This window comes from Neomonachus schauinslandi, chromosome X (assembly GCF_002201575.2).
Source record: "Neomonachus schauinslandi chromosome X, ASM220157v2, whole genome shotgun sequence".
Lineage (NCBI taxonomy): Eukaryota > Metazoa > Chordata > Mammalia > Carnivora > Phocidae > Neomonachus > Neomonachus schauinslandi.
This window is the reverse complement of record NC_058419.1, coordinates 37,638,209-37,656,488: the sequence shown is the minus strand read 5'-3', so window position 1 is coordinate 37,656,488 and position 18,280 is coordinate 37,638,209. Positions and strand designations below refer to the sequence as shown.

Genomic DNA, 18,280 nt, shown 5'->3' with positions numbered 1-18,280 from the left:
CTCGTCTGATTCCAAAGAGAGGAAATGATTTGGGGATCCACATTGACCCGGGCCGCAATCTGAGCTTTGACGTTGACTAGCTCTGCGACTCGGTCGCAACTTCTCTAAGTATCAGTGCCTACTTCATAGGTGTGCTCAGCCCGAGGGTCCAGGTACTGTTGGTGGCTGATTGCGAGCATGGAAAGATTTACAGATGATCTGCATGCCTCCCCCGCAACCCTCAGATTCTGTGTCCCTATCTACCTGGGCTACTTGAACGTCACCTGAAGGCTTTGCCTTCCCCGGGGCTCAGGGACCAATTCTGCCCTGAGTCTGGTGGTTAAAAGGATGGTGATTCGGAAAGCTCGAGGGCTCTGGTAAACCTTTCTGCTAGTTCGACTCTGACCTTGTGCCCCAGGTGCGGAAAGCAAGCTGGAAAGCTGGAGCCCTGCTTCTGTGAGCAAACCCTCACCTGGTAGGCTCGGGACTGGCGTGCTTTTCATGCTGGCTGCCTGCACACCCTAGAGCCTCGCTGTCAAATTCTAGCCCCGTGGCGGGGACACGGGTTGCCAGATTTCCCTCCGTGTATGTGACACGGGGGCAAATTGGCTTTTTATTATTACCATGGCAGGCCTCTATTAATAGCACCCACGGTCCATCGTCTCAAACCCTGGTTTCCCAGCACCTGAAACCCTTGGAACTCTCCTGATCGTTGCACTCAGCCTCCGGCCCCGGTTCCCCTTACCGCTACCCGCTGCCCGCACTTCCACATCACAGCCTGGCCCCCCAGACTCCTGGGTCTGCTCAGCCGCAGAGGGTATGTCTCAGTTCTGTCTCATCTCTGGAATTGCGTGAATCTCCTCTTTTCTCTGGGACGGCCAGAGGCGGGCAGAGGGGGCTGGTGCAACTATTGGGGGTGAGGGGGAAGAGGGGTGGAGTTGCATAGGCCAAGTGCTAAAGCGGAGCTTCTGGAGGGCTGTCAAATGAAAGGCGGCCAGAGGCAAATGTCAGAGCCTATATAGAGGCAGGAATCTGGGACCAGAGAGACGGAGCAAGCACTAGCAAGTCAGGAGCAGTGGGGCGGGTGGGCGGGCAGGCAGGCTGGCTGGCTGGCGGGCAAGAGGGGGGCGTGGCAGGGGATAGCTAAGGGAGATTGCAGAGAACAGCTGCTGGTACTGGGTCTTACTTTAATGAACTGGCTGGGCATGGGGCATAAGTAAATGGGCCAGACTAAAAGAGCCAGGGGCGCAGAGGACATAACTCTCTTCTCCCTAACTGGCAAGGTAAGGTCTTTCCGGGTTTTGCCTGGTGGGGAACTGTGGCGTGTTCAGGGATTTTTCTGAAGATGGGAAGTGGACATCTATGAATGCTCTTTGGACTCATCTTTCCCACTGCACCAATTATTAGGGTAACCAAGGTGCCAGCAGGAGGCTAGTATTTCTTTTCCTACACCCCTTTCCGGGGCTGTCCAGGCTGGAGATTGGCAGGGGGTGGGGAGGTGTTGGTGATGTGACTAAGAGGGAGAAAAGGCAGACAAGGCAGATCATTACAGCACCGTGAGATAGGACATTATGGCATAGTAGGGGGCTCTGGCGTTGAACGTAGCCGGCAATCTGTGTGACTGCAGTCAAGTTATTGAGCTTCTCTGGGCCTTAGTTATCTCGTTTGTAAGATGAAGATGGAGTGCCGAAATCTCTTAGCATTGTTGTGGGGACCAAAGGAGATGATGCGTGTAAAGTGCCTAGTGGGGTGCTTGCTGGTCAGCGCATGCTCAGGAAATGTTCACTGTTGGCATTTCTGTTGCTAGTATTGTCATTATTATTATGGAGGCACGATGCCACGAGATTGATGACTTTTGTGACATTGTCCCAAATAAGCAAGTGTTCCGTTTTTGGCATGGGCAGGCTGCGGCGGTGCGTCAACATTGTGTAATGTGCGTCTTGGTTTCCAAGCTATGTGCCAAGAAGCCCCTTCTGGGGCTGCTTATGGGGGTGGGCCGGGAGGTGAAGCTCTGGGATTGCCCACCCACGTGTCATCGGAGAAACTTGAAATCTGTACGTGAAATCTGTACGCCTATAGGTATTCAAGTGATGTTGGAACGGTAACTTAATGCAGTGTTAGGGATGCCAAAGGCTAGGCAACACCGAGGAGGGGGTGATAGTAAAGAACAAACAGTTTTTACCGTCGCGGTGACCCTATTTAGCCCCAGCCCTGGCTACTCTGGGAAAACTGGCAGAATGGGAATAATAATGCTATCACACAGGGTATAAAATTCAAATGGGATAATGCTTGCAAATCCCCGTACCTTATAATAGACAGTTTGGAGTTGTGTGCACTTGCCTAAGTATAGTGCCCGGAACACACTAAGTGAGCAGCGCATGGTAGTAGTAGTGGTCGCTGTGTTTGGCAGTAATAAAAATGATAATATACAGGATTTTCGGTTCACGGAATGCTGTGATAATAAACAGGATTTTCAGTCCATGGATCAGATAAATGCCTTGCTTTTCCTGGAAGAGACCTTCAGGGCCATCGGAGTAGCAAAATGGGGACTAAACCCCTGGGCAGGACTCAATGAGCCCTAGGAACTAATGATCAGCCCGGGGCAAAGGGCTTTCTCCTGCAGGTCCGCCAGCGCCTTGGCTGCCTTGTGAGCGCTCTGGTGGGAGAGGGAGCCTGCACCTCTCAGAGTTTGCCACAAGGTGGCGCTGCCGCTTCATTTGCTCGGGGACGGCCGAGGCTCCCGGCTGCTGAGCTCGCCGGCATTTAGAGCTTTTAGCGGTGGAGGGGTGGTGCTGTGCTGTGGGACTGAGCGGGTTGGTTTGAAGAGAATAGGGCTGGAAGGGATCTTTGCTCTAGCTTTCAGTTCCTTCGTTGTCGCACAGCTCCTTTAACCTGATAGGCCCATCTCTGGTGCCACGTAGCTGGCAACGCGCGGAAAAGGTCTCCATCGCGAATCATTGGTCTCTTTCCCAATCTTTTTGATACTGGCTTTTGACTACTAAACTTGTTTCCTGTTTACAGATTTTCTTGCCGTTTGGGCTTCAGCAGGACACCTTGATCTCATCACGTTAGGGACTCTCTCCGCACTATCTGTGGCCATGGCCGATATGTCGATACCTTTACACTCACTCCGATTCAACAGTATGCTGAGGGAGGAAAATGTCGACCCCCAAAACAGGGGGTCGACCTTCTCTGGACCAATAATAGAGACCAGAGCAGATGTCCAAATCTTACAGTCCCACGTACAGCCTACAGTCTCGACGTCAGCATCAGACCCTGGAGGGATGTCTGCACAGTTGATGACATCCGCAGCCTTTGACACCATGTCTGCACCTCTAATGGGAGCACCAAACACTGGAGCACTGTCCCCACCGCTGATGCCAGCCTCGGAATCTGGGGCCCTGTCCCCATTGCTCATGCCAGCTTCAGATGCGGAAGCGCTGTCCCCCTTGCTCATGCCAGCCTCAGATTCTGGAACATTGTCCCCATTGCTGTCCACTTCAGACTATGGATTAATGTCCCCGGGACTGATGACAATTCCCGACTTTGGAACAATGTCCACAGCACTAATGGCCGCCCCACATTCCGCAGAGATATCGCCCTTGGCAATGCCAGCCTCATCCTCTGGAGCGATGTCCGCACCTATAATGAGCACTCCAGCGTCTGGAGTGATGTCCACACCACTGATGCTGGCCTCAGATCCTGGAGAGATATCTCCACTCCTGATGCCAGATATAAACCCTGGAGTGATGTCCACGCAGCAGCCAATGCCAGCTCCAGGCTCTGAAGCAATGTCACCATTGCAAATTACCGACGAAGACACTGAAGCAATGTCCAAAGTCCTAATGACCGCTCTGGCCTCTGGAGAGATATCTTCGCTGCTGATGTCAGGCACAGACTCCGAAGCCATATCCTCACTGATAATGTCAGCCCTCACTTCGGAAACAACGTCAACCCAGCCAACGAGCACCCAAGACTCTGGTGAAATCTCCACCCAGCCAATGTCCGGCCCGGATCCTGGAGTAGTGCCTTCACGGCTCATGTCAGCGCCAGGTTCCGGAGCAGTGTCCGCACCACTCCTGGCGGTCCCAGATGCTGGGGATGTGTCCACATTGCCCAAGGCAGCTCCGGACCCTGAAGCCGTGTCCCCACTGCTAATGACGGCCCTAACTTCTGGAGTGATGCCCACCCAGCTGATGTCAGCCCAGGACTCTGGAGGGATGCCCCCGCAGCTAACACAAAATCTAGACCCTCAAATCATGTCTACTCCACCAATGAGAGCAGCAGCTCCTGGGGGGATGTCCGCAGGGCCGGCGAGAGCCTCAGACCCCGGAGTGATGTCCACACCACGAATGAGAGCTCTAGCCTCTGGCAATATGCCAACACTGCTAAAGACAGTCCCAGACTCCGCAGCGATGTCCACCCCACTGATGACGGCCACAACCTCCGGAGCCATGTCCACGGAGCAAATGTCAACTGTGGCCTCTAGGGTGATGTCCACACAGTTAACCATGGCCAGAACTTCTGGAGCGGTGTCTACAGGCTTCCTGAAAGCCACACCGAGTGGGGCAATGTCCACATCACGAATGAGACCGCCAGCCTCTGTGATGATGTCCGCGTCGCTAAGGAGAGCCCCAGCCTCTGAAACAGTGTCCATGCTACCACCGTCAGCCCCAGCCTCTGGGCCCATGTCCACACTGCAGATGAGAGCCCCTGTCTCTGGAGCGATGTCTGTGCCACAGAGGAGAGCCACAGCCTCAGGAGTGGCAGCTGTACCGCAAATGAGGGTCTCAGCCTCCGGAGCAATGTCCACCCCGCTGATGACAGCCAAAGCCTCTGGAGCCATGTCTCCACTGTTAATGAGAGACACAGCCTCAGGAGTGATGTCCTTGCCACAAATGAGAGCTATGGCCTCGGGAACAGTGTCCAAGCCACTAACGACATCCAAAGCCTCAGAAGCAATGTTCATGCAGCAAATGGCAACCACAGCTTCTGGAGACATCTCCACAATGCTAATGAGAGACACAGCTTCTGGAGCTATGTCCATGCGGCAGATGACAGACACCGCCTCTGCGGGGATGTCCATACCACTAATGAGAGCCCCGGCCTCTGGAGACATGGCCACACCACAAATGACAGCTGCAGCTTCTGGAACTATGTCCATGCCTCTAATGGGAGCCCCAGGCCCTGGAGCAATGCCCACAGCGTTAATGAGAGCCACAGCCTCTAGAAAGATGCCCGGTCAGCCAATGAGCACCCAAGACTCTGGAGGGATGTCCATGTCGTTCATGAGATCCATGACCTCTGGAGGGTTGTCCCCACGGCAGATGCAAACCCCAGCCTCTGAGATGATGCCCACACCAAAAATGAGAGCCCCAGCCTCTGGGGTGCTGTCCACACCACTAATGAGAGCCCCAGACTCTGGAAAGATGTCTGCACTGCTCACCAGAGCTTCATCCTCTGCAGAGATGTCCCCACCACTAATGAGACCCCCGGTTTCTGGAGAGATCGCCACATCTCTGAGAGTCCCAGCTTATGGGGCCATGTCTAGTCCACAAATGACAGCTCCAGCCCCTGGAATGATGCCTATGGCACAAATGAGGGCTCCAGTCCCTGGAGCCATGTCCACACCACTAATGAGATCCACAGCCTCTGAAGGGATGCCCATGCCTCAAATGACAGCCATGGCCTCTGGAGGGGTGTCTTTGCCCCTGATGAGAACCCCAGCCTCTGGAGTGACATCCGCACCACAAATGATGCCCGCAGCTTCCGGAGAGATGTGCACGTTATCGATGCGAGCTCCAGCCTCTGGAGTAATGTCCCCACCACTAGTAAGAGCCCCAGTCTCTGGAATCATGTCCACACCACTAAGGAGACCTTCGGCCTCTGAAGCTGTATCCGCAGAGATATCGAGAGGTCTAGCCTCTGGAAAGATGTCCACTGCACAAATGGCAGCCATGGCCTCTGGAGGGATGTCCAAGCCATTAACGAGAGCCACAGCCCCTGGAACAATGCCATTGATGTCAGCCATGGCTTCTGGAGACATGTCTGTGCCGCTAATGAAAAGCATGGCCTCTGGGACAGTGTTCGCACTGCAAACAAGAGTCACAAGTTCTGGATCTATGTCCTTGCCACAGACAACATACGCAACTTCCGGAGGGATGTCTGTGCCGCCAATGAGAGCCTCAGCTTCTGGAATGATGTCCATGCCCCTTCTGAGAGCCACAGCCCCTGGAGGGATGTCCGTGCCACCAGTGAGGGGCCCATTTCCGGGAGCCATGTCCACCCCACAGATGGCAGCCACAGCCTCCGGAATGATGTCCACTCTGGAAATCAAAGCCACAGACTCTGGAGAAACATCTGCCTCTCACATCAATGTCACAGCATCTGGATCAAAGTCCACACCGCGCATGACGGCCACAGCCACTGAAACAATGAAGCCACCACCACCCCAGGAAGTCCCATCCTTTGGCATGCTGACCCCAGCACTCTGTTACCTCTTAGAAGAGCAGGAAGCAGCCCGGGGTGCATGCTCTGTGGAGGAGGAGATGGAGGTCGATGAAGAGAAGCAAATGAAGGTCTTTTTGAACGACTCAGAGAAAATGGCATTTCTGGTGTCCCTTCATCTGGGGGCAGCAGAGAGGTGGTCCATCTTGCAGATGGAGGTAGGCAACCCCCTCTCAGATGAAAACAAATCTTTCCTGAGCAGATCACAGGGCTTATATGACTCCCTGTCCGAGATAGACATCCTCAGTGCTGTTCTTTGCCATCCCAAGCAGGGTCAGAAGTCAGTCAGGCAGTACGCCACTGACTTCCTGCTGCTGGCCCGACATTTGTCTTGGTCCGATGCCATTCTTCGGACCAGGTTTCTGGAAGGACTCTCGGAAGCTGTTACCACCAAAATGGGCCGGATCTTCCTGAAGGTGGCCGGCAGCCTAAAGGAGCTGATAGACAGGTCTCTCTACACTGAGTGCCAGCTGGCTGAAGAAAAGGATTCCCCGGGCAGCTCCGGCCAGGTTCTGCTGTCAGCCTGTAAGCGGAATAATGAGGAGGCCATGGAGAATGAACTGAACTCTTATCAGCAGACCGAGGAGGTAATGATGGGGAAATACACTCAAGGGGAGTGGTGGGCAGTGATGGGGAATGCACCCTGCTTCTTTGAATAGAATAAGGAAGAGGCAAGAGGGAGGCATTGAGCTTCTAGCCCCTAACCCCCAACCTGGAGTTTCATCAGTGGCCTGGCTGTGCAGTTATTGGGGGCGTATTAACCACTTTGAAGCAATGCCCCGGCCCAAGTTCCTGGGGCGGGGGGGGCAGTCTGAGATGGCTAAAGGTCTAAGTCTTCCGATTATGAGGGAACCAGCTGGGGCCCAACTCTCCAATTATCCTAGGGGAGATGTCATCTTTGGGGGGCCGAGTCCTACCTACAGGCACATCTGTTGTGGACCCAGGTCACTAGGGAATTTGGCCAGCCTAGTCGTCGGTCACACATTATGCACATGCGGTACATTAGCCAAGTTTCTCAAACTGCTAAGTTACTGACGTCATCCAGGCAGAACCCCTTATCATAGTAAGTGTGGCTCTTACCTCTGCTGGTTTTTTTTGTTTGTTTGTTTTTCTCACTCCCAGCACCAGCATGTTCCCAAACGCTGTTACTACCTGAAAGAGCATGGAGACCCTCAAGAGGGTCTGCATGACCACCTTCGCCAGAGCACAGGCCATCACAAGGCCCCCACCAACAAGTAATGCTTTCTGGAATCTTCTCCTGTGATGTCTGACTCCGCTGCTAACTTGAGGACTGGTTCCTGGACCCATTCCATTCAATTACATCATAAACCTTGTGGCCTTCCCCCTTCAGCCTCCCCAGGCACAATCCCCCACCCCCTCGTAACTCCCAGTTGGCTGACTTGACCTTCTTTTTTTACCCCACATGCCTATGACCGGCCCTGACAATCAGAAGTGTGGACTTCAAGAGTGTTTGGTGTGTGAGGTTCTGAACTCCTATTGCCGTCGAGACCAGTCCTAGTTCCTGGTCCAGGGAAAAGTCTAAGCAGGAGAAACCATGTCCTACCTCAAAAACACCTTAGAGCGTCTTGCCACATGTCATCAGGCAAATGTGAGGAAGCCCTGGTCCCATTTCACCCAGCAGGGGATCCTATAAGGAGAGTGATGCCCACTCCAAAACCACCCTTTTCATATGCCCCAACTCATAGCACCTAAAGTGGGTCTCCAGGGCCCTTGCCCTGTTTATAGTCTCCAACCTGAACCATTCGTTTTGACCCACAATAGTAATTATAGTAGTGGTAACATTTATTGATTACGTATTACGTGACCGGTACTGGGCTGACAAGCACCATCTCACTACACTCTCATCATAACCCAACTTGTTCTTGTGTTGTCAACTTCTGACTTCTTGATCTTTTGTCTATGGCCCTTGTTTTGTTCTTTGGTGTCAAATTGCTAGTTCTGATCTCTTGGTGGCTCCCTGAGTAATTAGCTGCCCCCGCTCCCCTTGGCTATTGTGCTTCATGACCGGCACTCTTGATAAAGGTCTTGGTCTTTAAACAGGCATAGATAGTTAGAACATTCTATGAGCAGTGTTTGCCTTCAGGTGGTGGGATTGTGGGTGTTCTTATTTTCCTCTTTCTACTTCTCTGTACTTTCCAGATTCTCTGCGGTAAGCATGTATTACATTTGTAATCATAAAAGTCAATAAAGTTCATTTATGGAAAAAAAAAAGAATAAACCGTGGCTGACAGAATTTGATTTACGGAGTCCTTCATTCAATCAATATTGATTATCTAACATGTGTCAGCCACTGTTTTAGGGACCGACAGATTAAAAACCCCAAGAGAATGAAAACTCCATTCCAGTGGAAGGGGCAACGAGCAAGAAAAGACATAAGTAAGATAGACTGAAATCGTGGTAAAGGCTATGAAGACAAGAAATCGGGATAATGGGGCATCTGATACTCACAGGGCCAATTTATTTATTTAATAATAGTCCACATAATTGGGTTACTCAAAGATCTTTTACCAACAGTAGGAGCGGCATGACGAGAAACATACTGTAGAAAGTTAACTTGGCAGGTGTCAGAGAGCAGTTCTGAGCCCCCTGTTGTAATTCTACAGGTGACTGACTTGCCAGCGACTCAGTCGAGGGCTGGCGCAGTGGGGATGGAAAGAGAGGACAGGCACCAAACGCTCTCTGAGGACTCACATCTGCTATTCCATTACCCTAAACACTGGGTCTGCTTCTAGGAAGAGGAAAATGATTCTCAGAAAAAACAAAGATTGGCAGACAAATTAGCGGCCCCATGGTAATATACATAAGCATCTGGCTCTGCAGGCTGCCTGTAGATGTATCAATCACCAGTGCTGTTGCCTCCGGTGGGGAAAAGAGGGGACAAGAAGTTGGGAAACCCAAATTCAAGGCGGGGGAGAGGCTCACAGCTCTTAGCTCAGCAAAGCACGGTCAAGCTTACTCTCGACTGAAATGGAAATGGAGGTACGGAATCACAATTGGCGTCTGGAAAATGTCTATGGGAAAGAAAATGTCTTAAAATTGAAACTTTTTTTTTTTTTAAGAGACAGAGAGATAAGGAGCGGAGGGGCAGAGGGAGAAGGAGAGAGAGAATCTCAAGCAGGCTCCACTCCCAGTGTGGAGCCCGATGCATGGCTCGATCTCACGACCCTGAGGATCATGACCTGAGCTGAAATCAAAAAACATCCGCTGAACCGACTGAGCCACCTAGGCGACCCCAAACTGATTTTCTTATAGCCGTGAGCATGGAGAACAATAGCAATTCTTTTTTAAAGAACATGTTATCATTGAAGTAGAGTTGACGTTCAGCGTTCGATTAGTTTTAGGTATACGACATGATGATTCAACAATTCTGTACATTACTCAGAGCTCATCACTGTGAGTGGACTCACCATACAACATTATTATGATATTATTGACTATAGTCCCTAGGCCGTACTTTGCATCCCTGTGACTTGTTTATTTTCTAACTGGAAGTTTGTACCTATTAATCCCCTGATTCTTTTCTTTATTTTCTTCCCCATGTTTCTTCCCTTTCCTTTTGCCTCTGCTCTTCTTTAAGCAAATGTCACTAAAGGTAAATGGAACGAAAGAAGCCCAATCAGATCCTGCCGGAGTTCAATGCCTGCTTGCTCCTCTACCCACCCCAAAGGTTATATTTAGAAATGTTTCAAGAGCCACTCAGCCTCTACATAGAGCTGGGCTATCATATGCCCAAGTACTTGAGACAGTTTTGTCTGCTGTAAAATAGTGTTCAAGTTTCCCCGGGCCTCGCTGGCCTGTGGGTAAAAATAAGGTCCCATAAGCAGTAAAAACTCAGATGGCACTGGCCCCTCTCCCCACTTGTGTGTTACACGACTTCAAGCCCTTGAAGGTTTCCTCCAGGGATCTGTGGAAGACCCTGGTGGGTTCTCGTGTTCTGAGCTCTCCGGTTCCCACCCTGCCTCATGGCATTCAGCTGCCCACGTTGCCACATGAGGATGGCCTCTCCGCCCCAGCTGCTGGTGGGTGCCTCTGGCTGTGGGAACCCAGAGGCCCCTGCTGGGGTGGGGCATGGAATGGGGCTGCCCTCCCTTCAGGCAGCTTTGGCTGAAGTCACTGATGGGTCACAGGGGTGGGGGATGGGCCATGGGAGGTGGTGGTGGTAATTCTCCTCCCCCTTCTGTGCCATGCTCTGCCCCTTTGTCACCTGGACACCAAAGCATTGCTTTTACCCTGTATCCCAGTGAGGCCCATGGGAGAAGGGTGGCTTCAGCTGCTTCCTGTGACAACCTCTCCCCGGCCACACACCACCTCTCCCCTTGCCCCAGCTCTCTAAGCTATAGAGGGATTTTTGTTGTTGTTGTTCCCCTTATGGGTCATGTGCTTCCTTCCTTCTCACCTCGTCCAAAAGCTCTGTGCATCTTGAACACATGCAGGGTCAGGGAGGCAGGCGGCTTGATCCCCTTGTGATCTAATGGAGGCTTTATAGGACAATAGGTACTGCAAGCCACTCTACCTCTCAGGACCTTGGTTTCTCAAATGGGAATAATCATCACCATCCCACTAACCTCACAGCATCATGGAATAAAAGCCCGGAAGGGGTTTGTAAAAATCAAATGCAGGACATACAAATGTAAGATCTCGTTACCTGTAAAGCTAAAGCTCGGCCCTGAGGAGGTTGGGAAGTGGAGGGTAGGGCTGGTTGGGACATCTTCAGCATCCAATCTCTTCAGGGGTTCTATTTAAACTGTGGAGGAAGATCTAAAAGAAAATTCTTGACTGAAGACTGGCAAAAGCCACCTTTTAATATGAGTATCTGTTGAGTATTGACCAGGGGCCCAAGCTCTGGACTAACTTCTTTACCTGCATTGTCCCATGTCCTCTTCAAAACAACTGTGAGATGTGGGTGCTCTCATTAACCCTATTTTACAGACTGAGAATCTCTGGCACAGAGAGGTTAAGTAACTGGCTCAAGGCTCCAGAGCGAAAAAGTAGCAGAGATGGGATTTGAACATGTGCGGTCAGGCTCCAGAGCCCCTAATCCACTATGTATATACATGGCTTTGTTATTCTGAGCCAGATGGCCAGTGGGAAGATTTACCCTGTGCCCCAGAACAAATCTGCCACCCAACAGCAGCCAACATTCGAAGCTCATAAAGTCTGAGGCCTGAACAAAAATGGCCCTGCTTTCCCTTTTCACTGTCTTAGGTCCAGATGTGAATCCTCCTCAGGGTATCTGGGGAAAGTCTTCAATATTCAAGGAAAAAGGAGTAATTGTGTGGTGCCCCAGGGCTCAGGAGATTCTGCCCAGGGGCTAGCTGCAGCCTCAGGGTGGAGCAGCCTCTGTTCTGAGCTCTGGGCTGGGAAAGAAGCTATGATTCTCCCCTGGGCATCTTCCCATTGAGAAAAAAAAAATTCATCCTGGGCCCAGGCATCTGTAGAAGGGTATAGGACTCGAAAAGTGGAAGGGATTTTTGTGGCTGCACCAAGAGCTGGCTCCTCTTTCTTAACAGCTCCTTTCCCCTCTTTTTCAGGAAACAGGGGAGGGGTAAGGAAGAAAGAGATGATCAATCATTTGGATACTCCGGACCCCTGCCTTCCAACACCACCCTCCCCTTGGAAGGTTATCCTAGTTCCAACACTGGGGTGAATGCTCACATTAAAAAGGCATCAGACACTTCCAGTTTAAACAACTCGATAGAGATAATCTGGAGTAGCTTCTCCCATTACCAATGCAAAGACATGCTGGTTAAAATCTGTGTGTGGGGGGGTGCGGGGTGGGGAACTCACAGCTGAGCCTCAAAAAAAAGAAAGGGAAATCCCCAGGGGCAAAAAACCAAAGAGGGATTTTAATGGCAGACCAATAAACTCTTGAGCCCTCCAGGGCAGAAGTGATAGAGTAGGAAGAGATACAACCTAGCTGACAATGGAAAGCTCACGCAGTCCTTTAGGAGCAAAACCGGGAACGTCTGACCCTCCAACACTGCTCACCTACAACTCAAGAGTCAGTATGAAATGTAGACATTTTCCAACAAAGACTGAGTCAATTCACCATTCCTACAAAAGGTGCTGCTCTTAGAGCCAGGCTAGGCTTGGGGAAGCTGGCAAGATTTAAAAAAGAAAAAAGCTCCTGTCCCTTGACAACCTTTGCTGAAAATTTCACTGGTCTAAGCACTGGTGTATAATCGGGTATTGAACAATCTGGCTGTGAGTTTCCCACGATACCCTCTAATATCTTTTTTAAAAATCTGACAATTTTTTGGTCAGACATTTACTGAGATATACCATATACTTCACCCGTGTATTTTTAATTTTAATTTTAATTTTTGAGAGAGTAAGAAAGAGTGTGAGCAGGGGGTGGGGGTGGAGAGGGGCAGAGGTAGAGGGAGAGAGAGAATCCTAAGCAGGCTCCATGCCCAGCACAGAGCCCGACGTGGGGTTCTATCTCACAACCCTGAGATCATGACCTGAGCCGAAATCAAGAGTCGGTTGCCCAACCGAGACTCAGGCACCCCTACTTCACCCATTTAAAGTGTATAATGCAAGGTGGATTTTTTTGTTTGTTTTTTTTTGTTTGTTTGTTTTTAGCATATTCACATAGTTGTGTAACCATCACTACAATCTAATTTTAGAACATTCGCATAACCCCAAAAAGAAACTCTGTACCAATTACACATTCACTCCCCGGGCCCTCTTCCCCCAGCACCTGGAAACCACTAACCTACTTTCTGTCTCTAAAGATTTACCTCTTCTGGACATCTCGGATAAATGGAATCATATTACATGTGGCCTTCTGTGGCTGGCTTCTTTTGCTTAATATAATGTTTTCAAGGTTCAATCATGTCATAGCATGTAACGGTAGTTCATTCCTTTTTCCAGTTGAATAATATTCCATTGTACGTATATACTATGTTTTATTTATCCCTTCATCATTTGGTGGAGATTTTGGTTGTTTCCACTTTTTGGCTATTATGGATACTGTTGCTATGAACATTCTTCTACAAGTTTTTGTGTAAACATTTCTCATGCAAACGTAATGGAGTGAAATTGCTGGAGCATATGATAATTCTATGTTTAACCATTTGAGAAACTGCCAAACTGTTTTTTTGAAGTGATTGCACCATTTTGTATCCCCATCAGCAGTACATGAAGGATGCAAGTTCTCCACATCCTCGCCAACACTTGTTACTATCTCTTTTGGATTATAGCCATCCTAATGAGTATCCCATTGTGGTTTTGAATTGCATTTCCCTGATGGCTAATGATGTTGAGTTTCCCTCTAATATCTTTTTGATACAAACTCAACAATCTTGCAACACATTACCATGATTATTGTTGAAAGCTTCACTTTGGGAGAGTATTCTGCAAGAAGCTACAACTCCTTTGCTGTCCAGCCCACCTCCAACTATGCTCTTGCCCCAAACCTTCTCAGAATTAGACAGGAAGGGTTTAGAAGGGCAAAGTCTCATGGTGCCACCCAGGCCCATAACAGCTTCATTTCTATTGCTGCTTTCTGCAACAGAGATTGCCTCAGAAGAAAGGTGAGTGTGGGCTTATATTTCAGGTTTTTCTGGAGGCCCAGAAACCCTAGCTCAAAAGAAAATTTGCAGAGGCATGTGGCCTCTTTCCTGTGGATTCTTCCTCCTTGGACCGAAACCAAAAATAGCCCAGACAAATCATTCATTGCTGTGGTCTTCTATTGGGCTAAGACACCACTCAGAGTTTCTCCATAACCCAATCACCCAGAGAGAGAGAGAGAGAGAGAGAGAGAGAGAGGATGAAACAAGATGAAAATCTCCATCCCAATTCCAGCTGTGCCAGTGGCATGTGTGATCTTAGGATCTTAGGCAAATCGTTTAACCATTCTGGGCCTCAGTAGCCTCATCTTGGTCATTGTTTGATTCTTATTAGAGGTGATAATTCCTTTTTTGTTTGGACAGGCTCTGGGTGTAGGACGGTGTCTAAGTGGCCTGGGGCGAGGACTGCTGGGTGGAAGCCCAGTGTGAGCCATTGCTAGAGGGCAGCATTGTATCAATAATTATTCTAATGACACTGGCTGAGGTGTGGTCGCCTCGGAATTCTTTAATTCAAAAATGTAGTCTTTTCCTCACCCATAAATAGCCTTTTCACAAAAAGAAGGTAATTTCTGCAAATCTGTAGAGAAACCAGAGAGAAGAGTGCATCTGGCCCCCTTCACGTTTCATTGTCCATTAACAAATTTCAGATTGCAAAAGAGAGATAGTGTATTATAATTTCTAATTAAACCTGTTTGCTTTTGGTCCCAGTTGGATACAGTTGCACAAATATCTTTTCCTCCTTGAAGACCCCACCAGCACCATGTTGGAAATGTTCAAATTCATTTGGAACCTCTCCTAAAGATTTGATTTACAGATTCAGTGACAGAATTTCTTATTAGAACACTTACTATTTTCAGTTTCCTCCTTCCTTGGCTTGTATTTATTACAACCAAAAAAATAGAATACTTAAGCAATGGATCTGTTATAAAGAATCATCCAGGGGCACCTGGGTGGCTCAGTCAGTTAAGCATCTGCCTCTTGATTTCAGCTTTGGTCATGATCTCAGTGTCATGAGATCGAGCCCTGCATCGGTCTCTGCACTCAGTGGAGTCTGCTTGGGAATCTCTTTCTCCCTCTCCTTCTGCCTCTCTGCCCCCCCTCTTTAAAATAAATAAATAAACGTTTTTTTAAAAAGAATCACCCAGAAATTCCCCATTAAGTCTTTTGATTACTTGCCACATTTCACCGTGGCTAAGATTCTGCATGTCAAGGTGGCAGCCCAAGTCACTCATCTAGGCAAAAAATATATGTGGCTGCAATAACTGGTCAAACCATGTATTTCTGGCTGTGTCCCCTTCAGCTATTGCAGGGCAAATGAGCAATTAATTAGTAATGTCTGCTAAGAACAGGGATCTGGGTGTACAAGTTGAGAAAATTGCCATCCTTAAGGTAAAGTCATGCAAATGGACTTGATTTATTATTAATCATGACGACAATAAAGAAAATAGTATTTTTAGGGGCATCTGGGTGGCTCAGTCATTAAGCGTCTGCCTTCAGCTCGGGTCATGATCCCAGGGTCCTGGGATCGAGGCCCGCATTGAGCTCCCTGCTCAGTGGGAAGCCTGCTTTCCCCTCTCCCACTCCCCCTGTTTGTGTTCCCTCTCTCGCTGTCTCTCTGTCAAATAAATAAATAAAATCTTAAAAAAAGAGAGAAAAGAGTATTTCTAATAGCAAAGTAGGATATTAGTGAAAGGGAACTGGGGTATCTCAAAACACCTCCAGACTACGACTGGTCCTGGGTGGGAGGGTACAGCTAATCCTCAGGAACTTCTAGAATCAGGGACTTGAATGCCACCAGTGTTCTTGGTTTTTCTCTCTGATTCTTAGCTCTGCATCTCTCTGCACACTGACGTACTTCTTTTCTCTCTATAGGCTGGCTTTCTCCACGTGGTGGGTGATTGGAACCTCTAGAGCGACTCTGTCCAATATGGCAGCCACCCATCACATGTGGCTACTGAGCACTTGAAATGTGGCTAGTCCGAATTGAGATGCGATGGCTGTTAAGTATACAACACACACTAGATTTTGAAGACTGAGTATGAGAAAAAAAAGAATCGAAGTATCTCATTAATTGTAAAAAATTGCATGTGGAAATGATAACATAGTACATGTATTGTGTGAAATAAAACACATTAAAATTAATTCCACCCATTTCCTTTCTTAATGTGGTAATTAGAACACTTAAAATTACATACTTGGCTCACATTATATTTCTATTGGACAGCACTCCTCTACCACATTGCAACTTACAGCTACTTGGGAAGTGACTGATTGAGTTCTCTTGGAGCAAAGCACAAAAAATGAGAGAAAGAGGCCTTGTTGATGAAATTGGTCCAAACGTCCACCAGAGGCATTCTTATGTGGTGCAAGGGGGTGGATCACGTGAAGGCACAGCAGCTCCACCTGGGACATAAAGTTGGGTTAGCCAGAGAGACAATTCCCAGAAGCATGGAGGGGGCTACTAGATTGATAAAGCAGAAGATATTCTCTAATCTGGGATCATCCTAAACGCCTTCTCTTTTTTTTTATCCTCAAGCTCCAATAACCAGTTATGTAGCAAGTTTTATTGATTCTATCTCCATCTACTTTTCGCCGTCCTCAATGTATCATTCTCTTAGTCCACTCACTGTCTTCTCAACTGGGGCTATGCAGTCACTGGCAAACGACTTTTAAACAAGTGTAATATACAACCAAAAGACTGTCTCTTCTCTCAAGCCAGGCATTTGGGAAGACACACACTTATTTCCAAACAAGATGGTTTCAGTTGTGTCCAGTTTCTGCCACTTATCATACATGTGAACAGGCCTTGTCACTTAGCTTCTCTGGGACTCAGTGTGCACATCTCTAAATTGGGACTAGTATGAACCCTACTTACCAGGGTGATTGGTATTACTCAGGGAAAAACCATTGTGAGAGTCCTTTCATATGGACACCTCCTATAGAACTGCCATAGCTGCAGGGATATAAATATTTTCAGCAGCAGCAACTCTTCTTTCTTTGAAAGTAGATTTGATTTTGCAAAAGGTCAGAAATCACTGAAAGTCATGTCTAATGAGATGTGTGCTCAAACTGGGTAATACCAAGTCTGGCAAAAGAGAGAGAGAGAGAGAGAGAGAAATAGAAAGCAATGATACTATCTTTATTATCCTTCCAAGAGAGGTTCTGAAAGTGTTTATTGCAGTAGCAAACATTGCTGGGCTAAGCGGGTAGTCTTCAGCACTGATGGTTCTGATGTACCATGCTCACTTGCATGTGGAAGAACTCCAGTGTTGCTTTTATATGTACATTAAAAACAGTCTGACTACTGGCTGGCTCAACCTTGAAAATAACTGTGCTTTAAAGAACTTTTTCTTACAAAATTTTTCTCTCAAATATTGCTAACAACCCTGTAGCAGTGGGGTAGGTCCCATTCCCAATTTAGAGACGTGGAAACTGAGACACAGAGTTGCTAAATGATCCACTTTTGATGAAAAAACTGCCCAGAGACAGAGTCTGGATGTGATTGGACCATTTGGCTCTGAGCCTTGTCTTCTTTCTGTTGAATATGCTGTCTTCTTGGCATCTCCATTTTCTTTTTCACGTAAATTCATAATAATGATAATAATTACAATGATAAAATGGAAGTGCGGAGAGGTGAAAGGATTTGTCCAAGGACACAGTTAGAGCTTAGGTTTGGATGCAGAGATCACCCTGTTAGTCTGCTTGCTGATCTGCTCTTTCCCCTAAGCAGCTCACGCATTTATTTTTTACCATCAACACCCGCCTGTCTACTGGCCCTGCCTATCTACTAACACCTGCCTGTCTACTCGCCCTCAACATCATACCAAAGTCCTCCTGCTGCCACCATTCTTCTGGCATAGCTTTCTCTGATGACCTCTTAGATAATAAATCCGGTGGCAGGCACACACAGGTAGTATCATTTTAGAAGTGGGGGGGTCCGAATCTGTATAAGGAGACTATAACCACAGCAGCAAATGAACCAGAAAATGTCAGAGGCTTAACGCAATAGAAGTTTATTTCTCACTCATGTAATAGACCAGTGTGGATGTTCTTAGTGGCTAGCTTTCAGCCACGGGGTGATTCGGGAACCCTGAGTCCTTCCATATTGTGCCTTGGCTATACTCCACAGCCTGAGATTCCATTTCATTGGTGAACACTAGTCACACGACCTCATCTAGATGCAAGGGGGACAGGAAACC

At 48.4% G+C, this 18,280-nt stretch overlaps 1 protein-coding gene across 1 annotated transcript; it reads left to right on the top strand.

Moving 5' to 3' along the window:
* The first annotated feature begins 3,086 nt into the window (after positions 1 to 3,086).
* On the top strand, positions 3,087 to 7,725 carry RTL9 (retrotransposon Gag like 9). Its single transcript, XM_021686580.1, has 2 exons — positions 3,087 to 7,073; positions 7,609 to 7,725. Exons 1-2 carry the CDS (start codon positions 3,087 to 3,089, stop codon positions 7,723 to 7,725), a joined length of 4,104 nt encoding a protein of 1,367 aa, XP_021542255.1.
* The last annotated feature ends 10,555 nt before the right edge of the window (positions 7,726 to 18,280 follow it).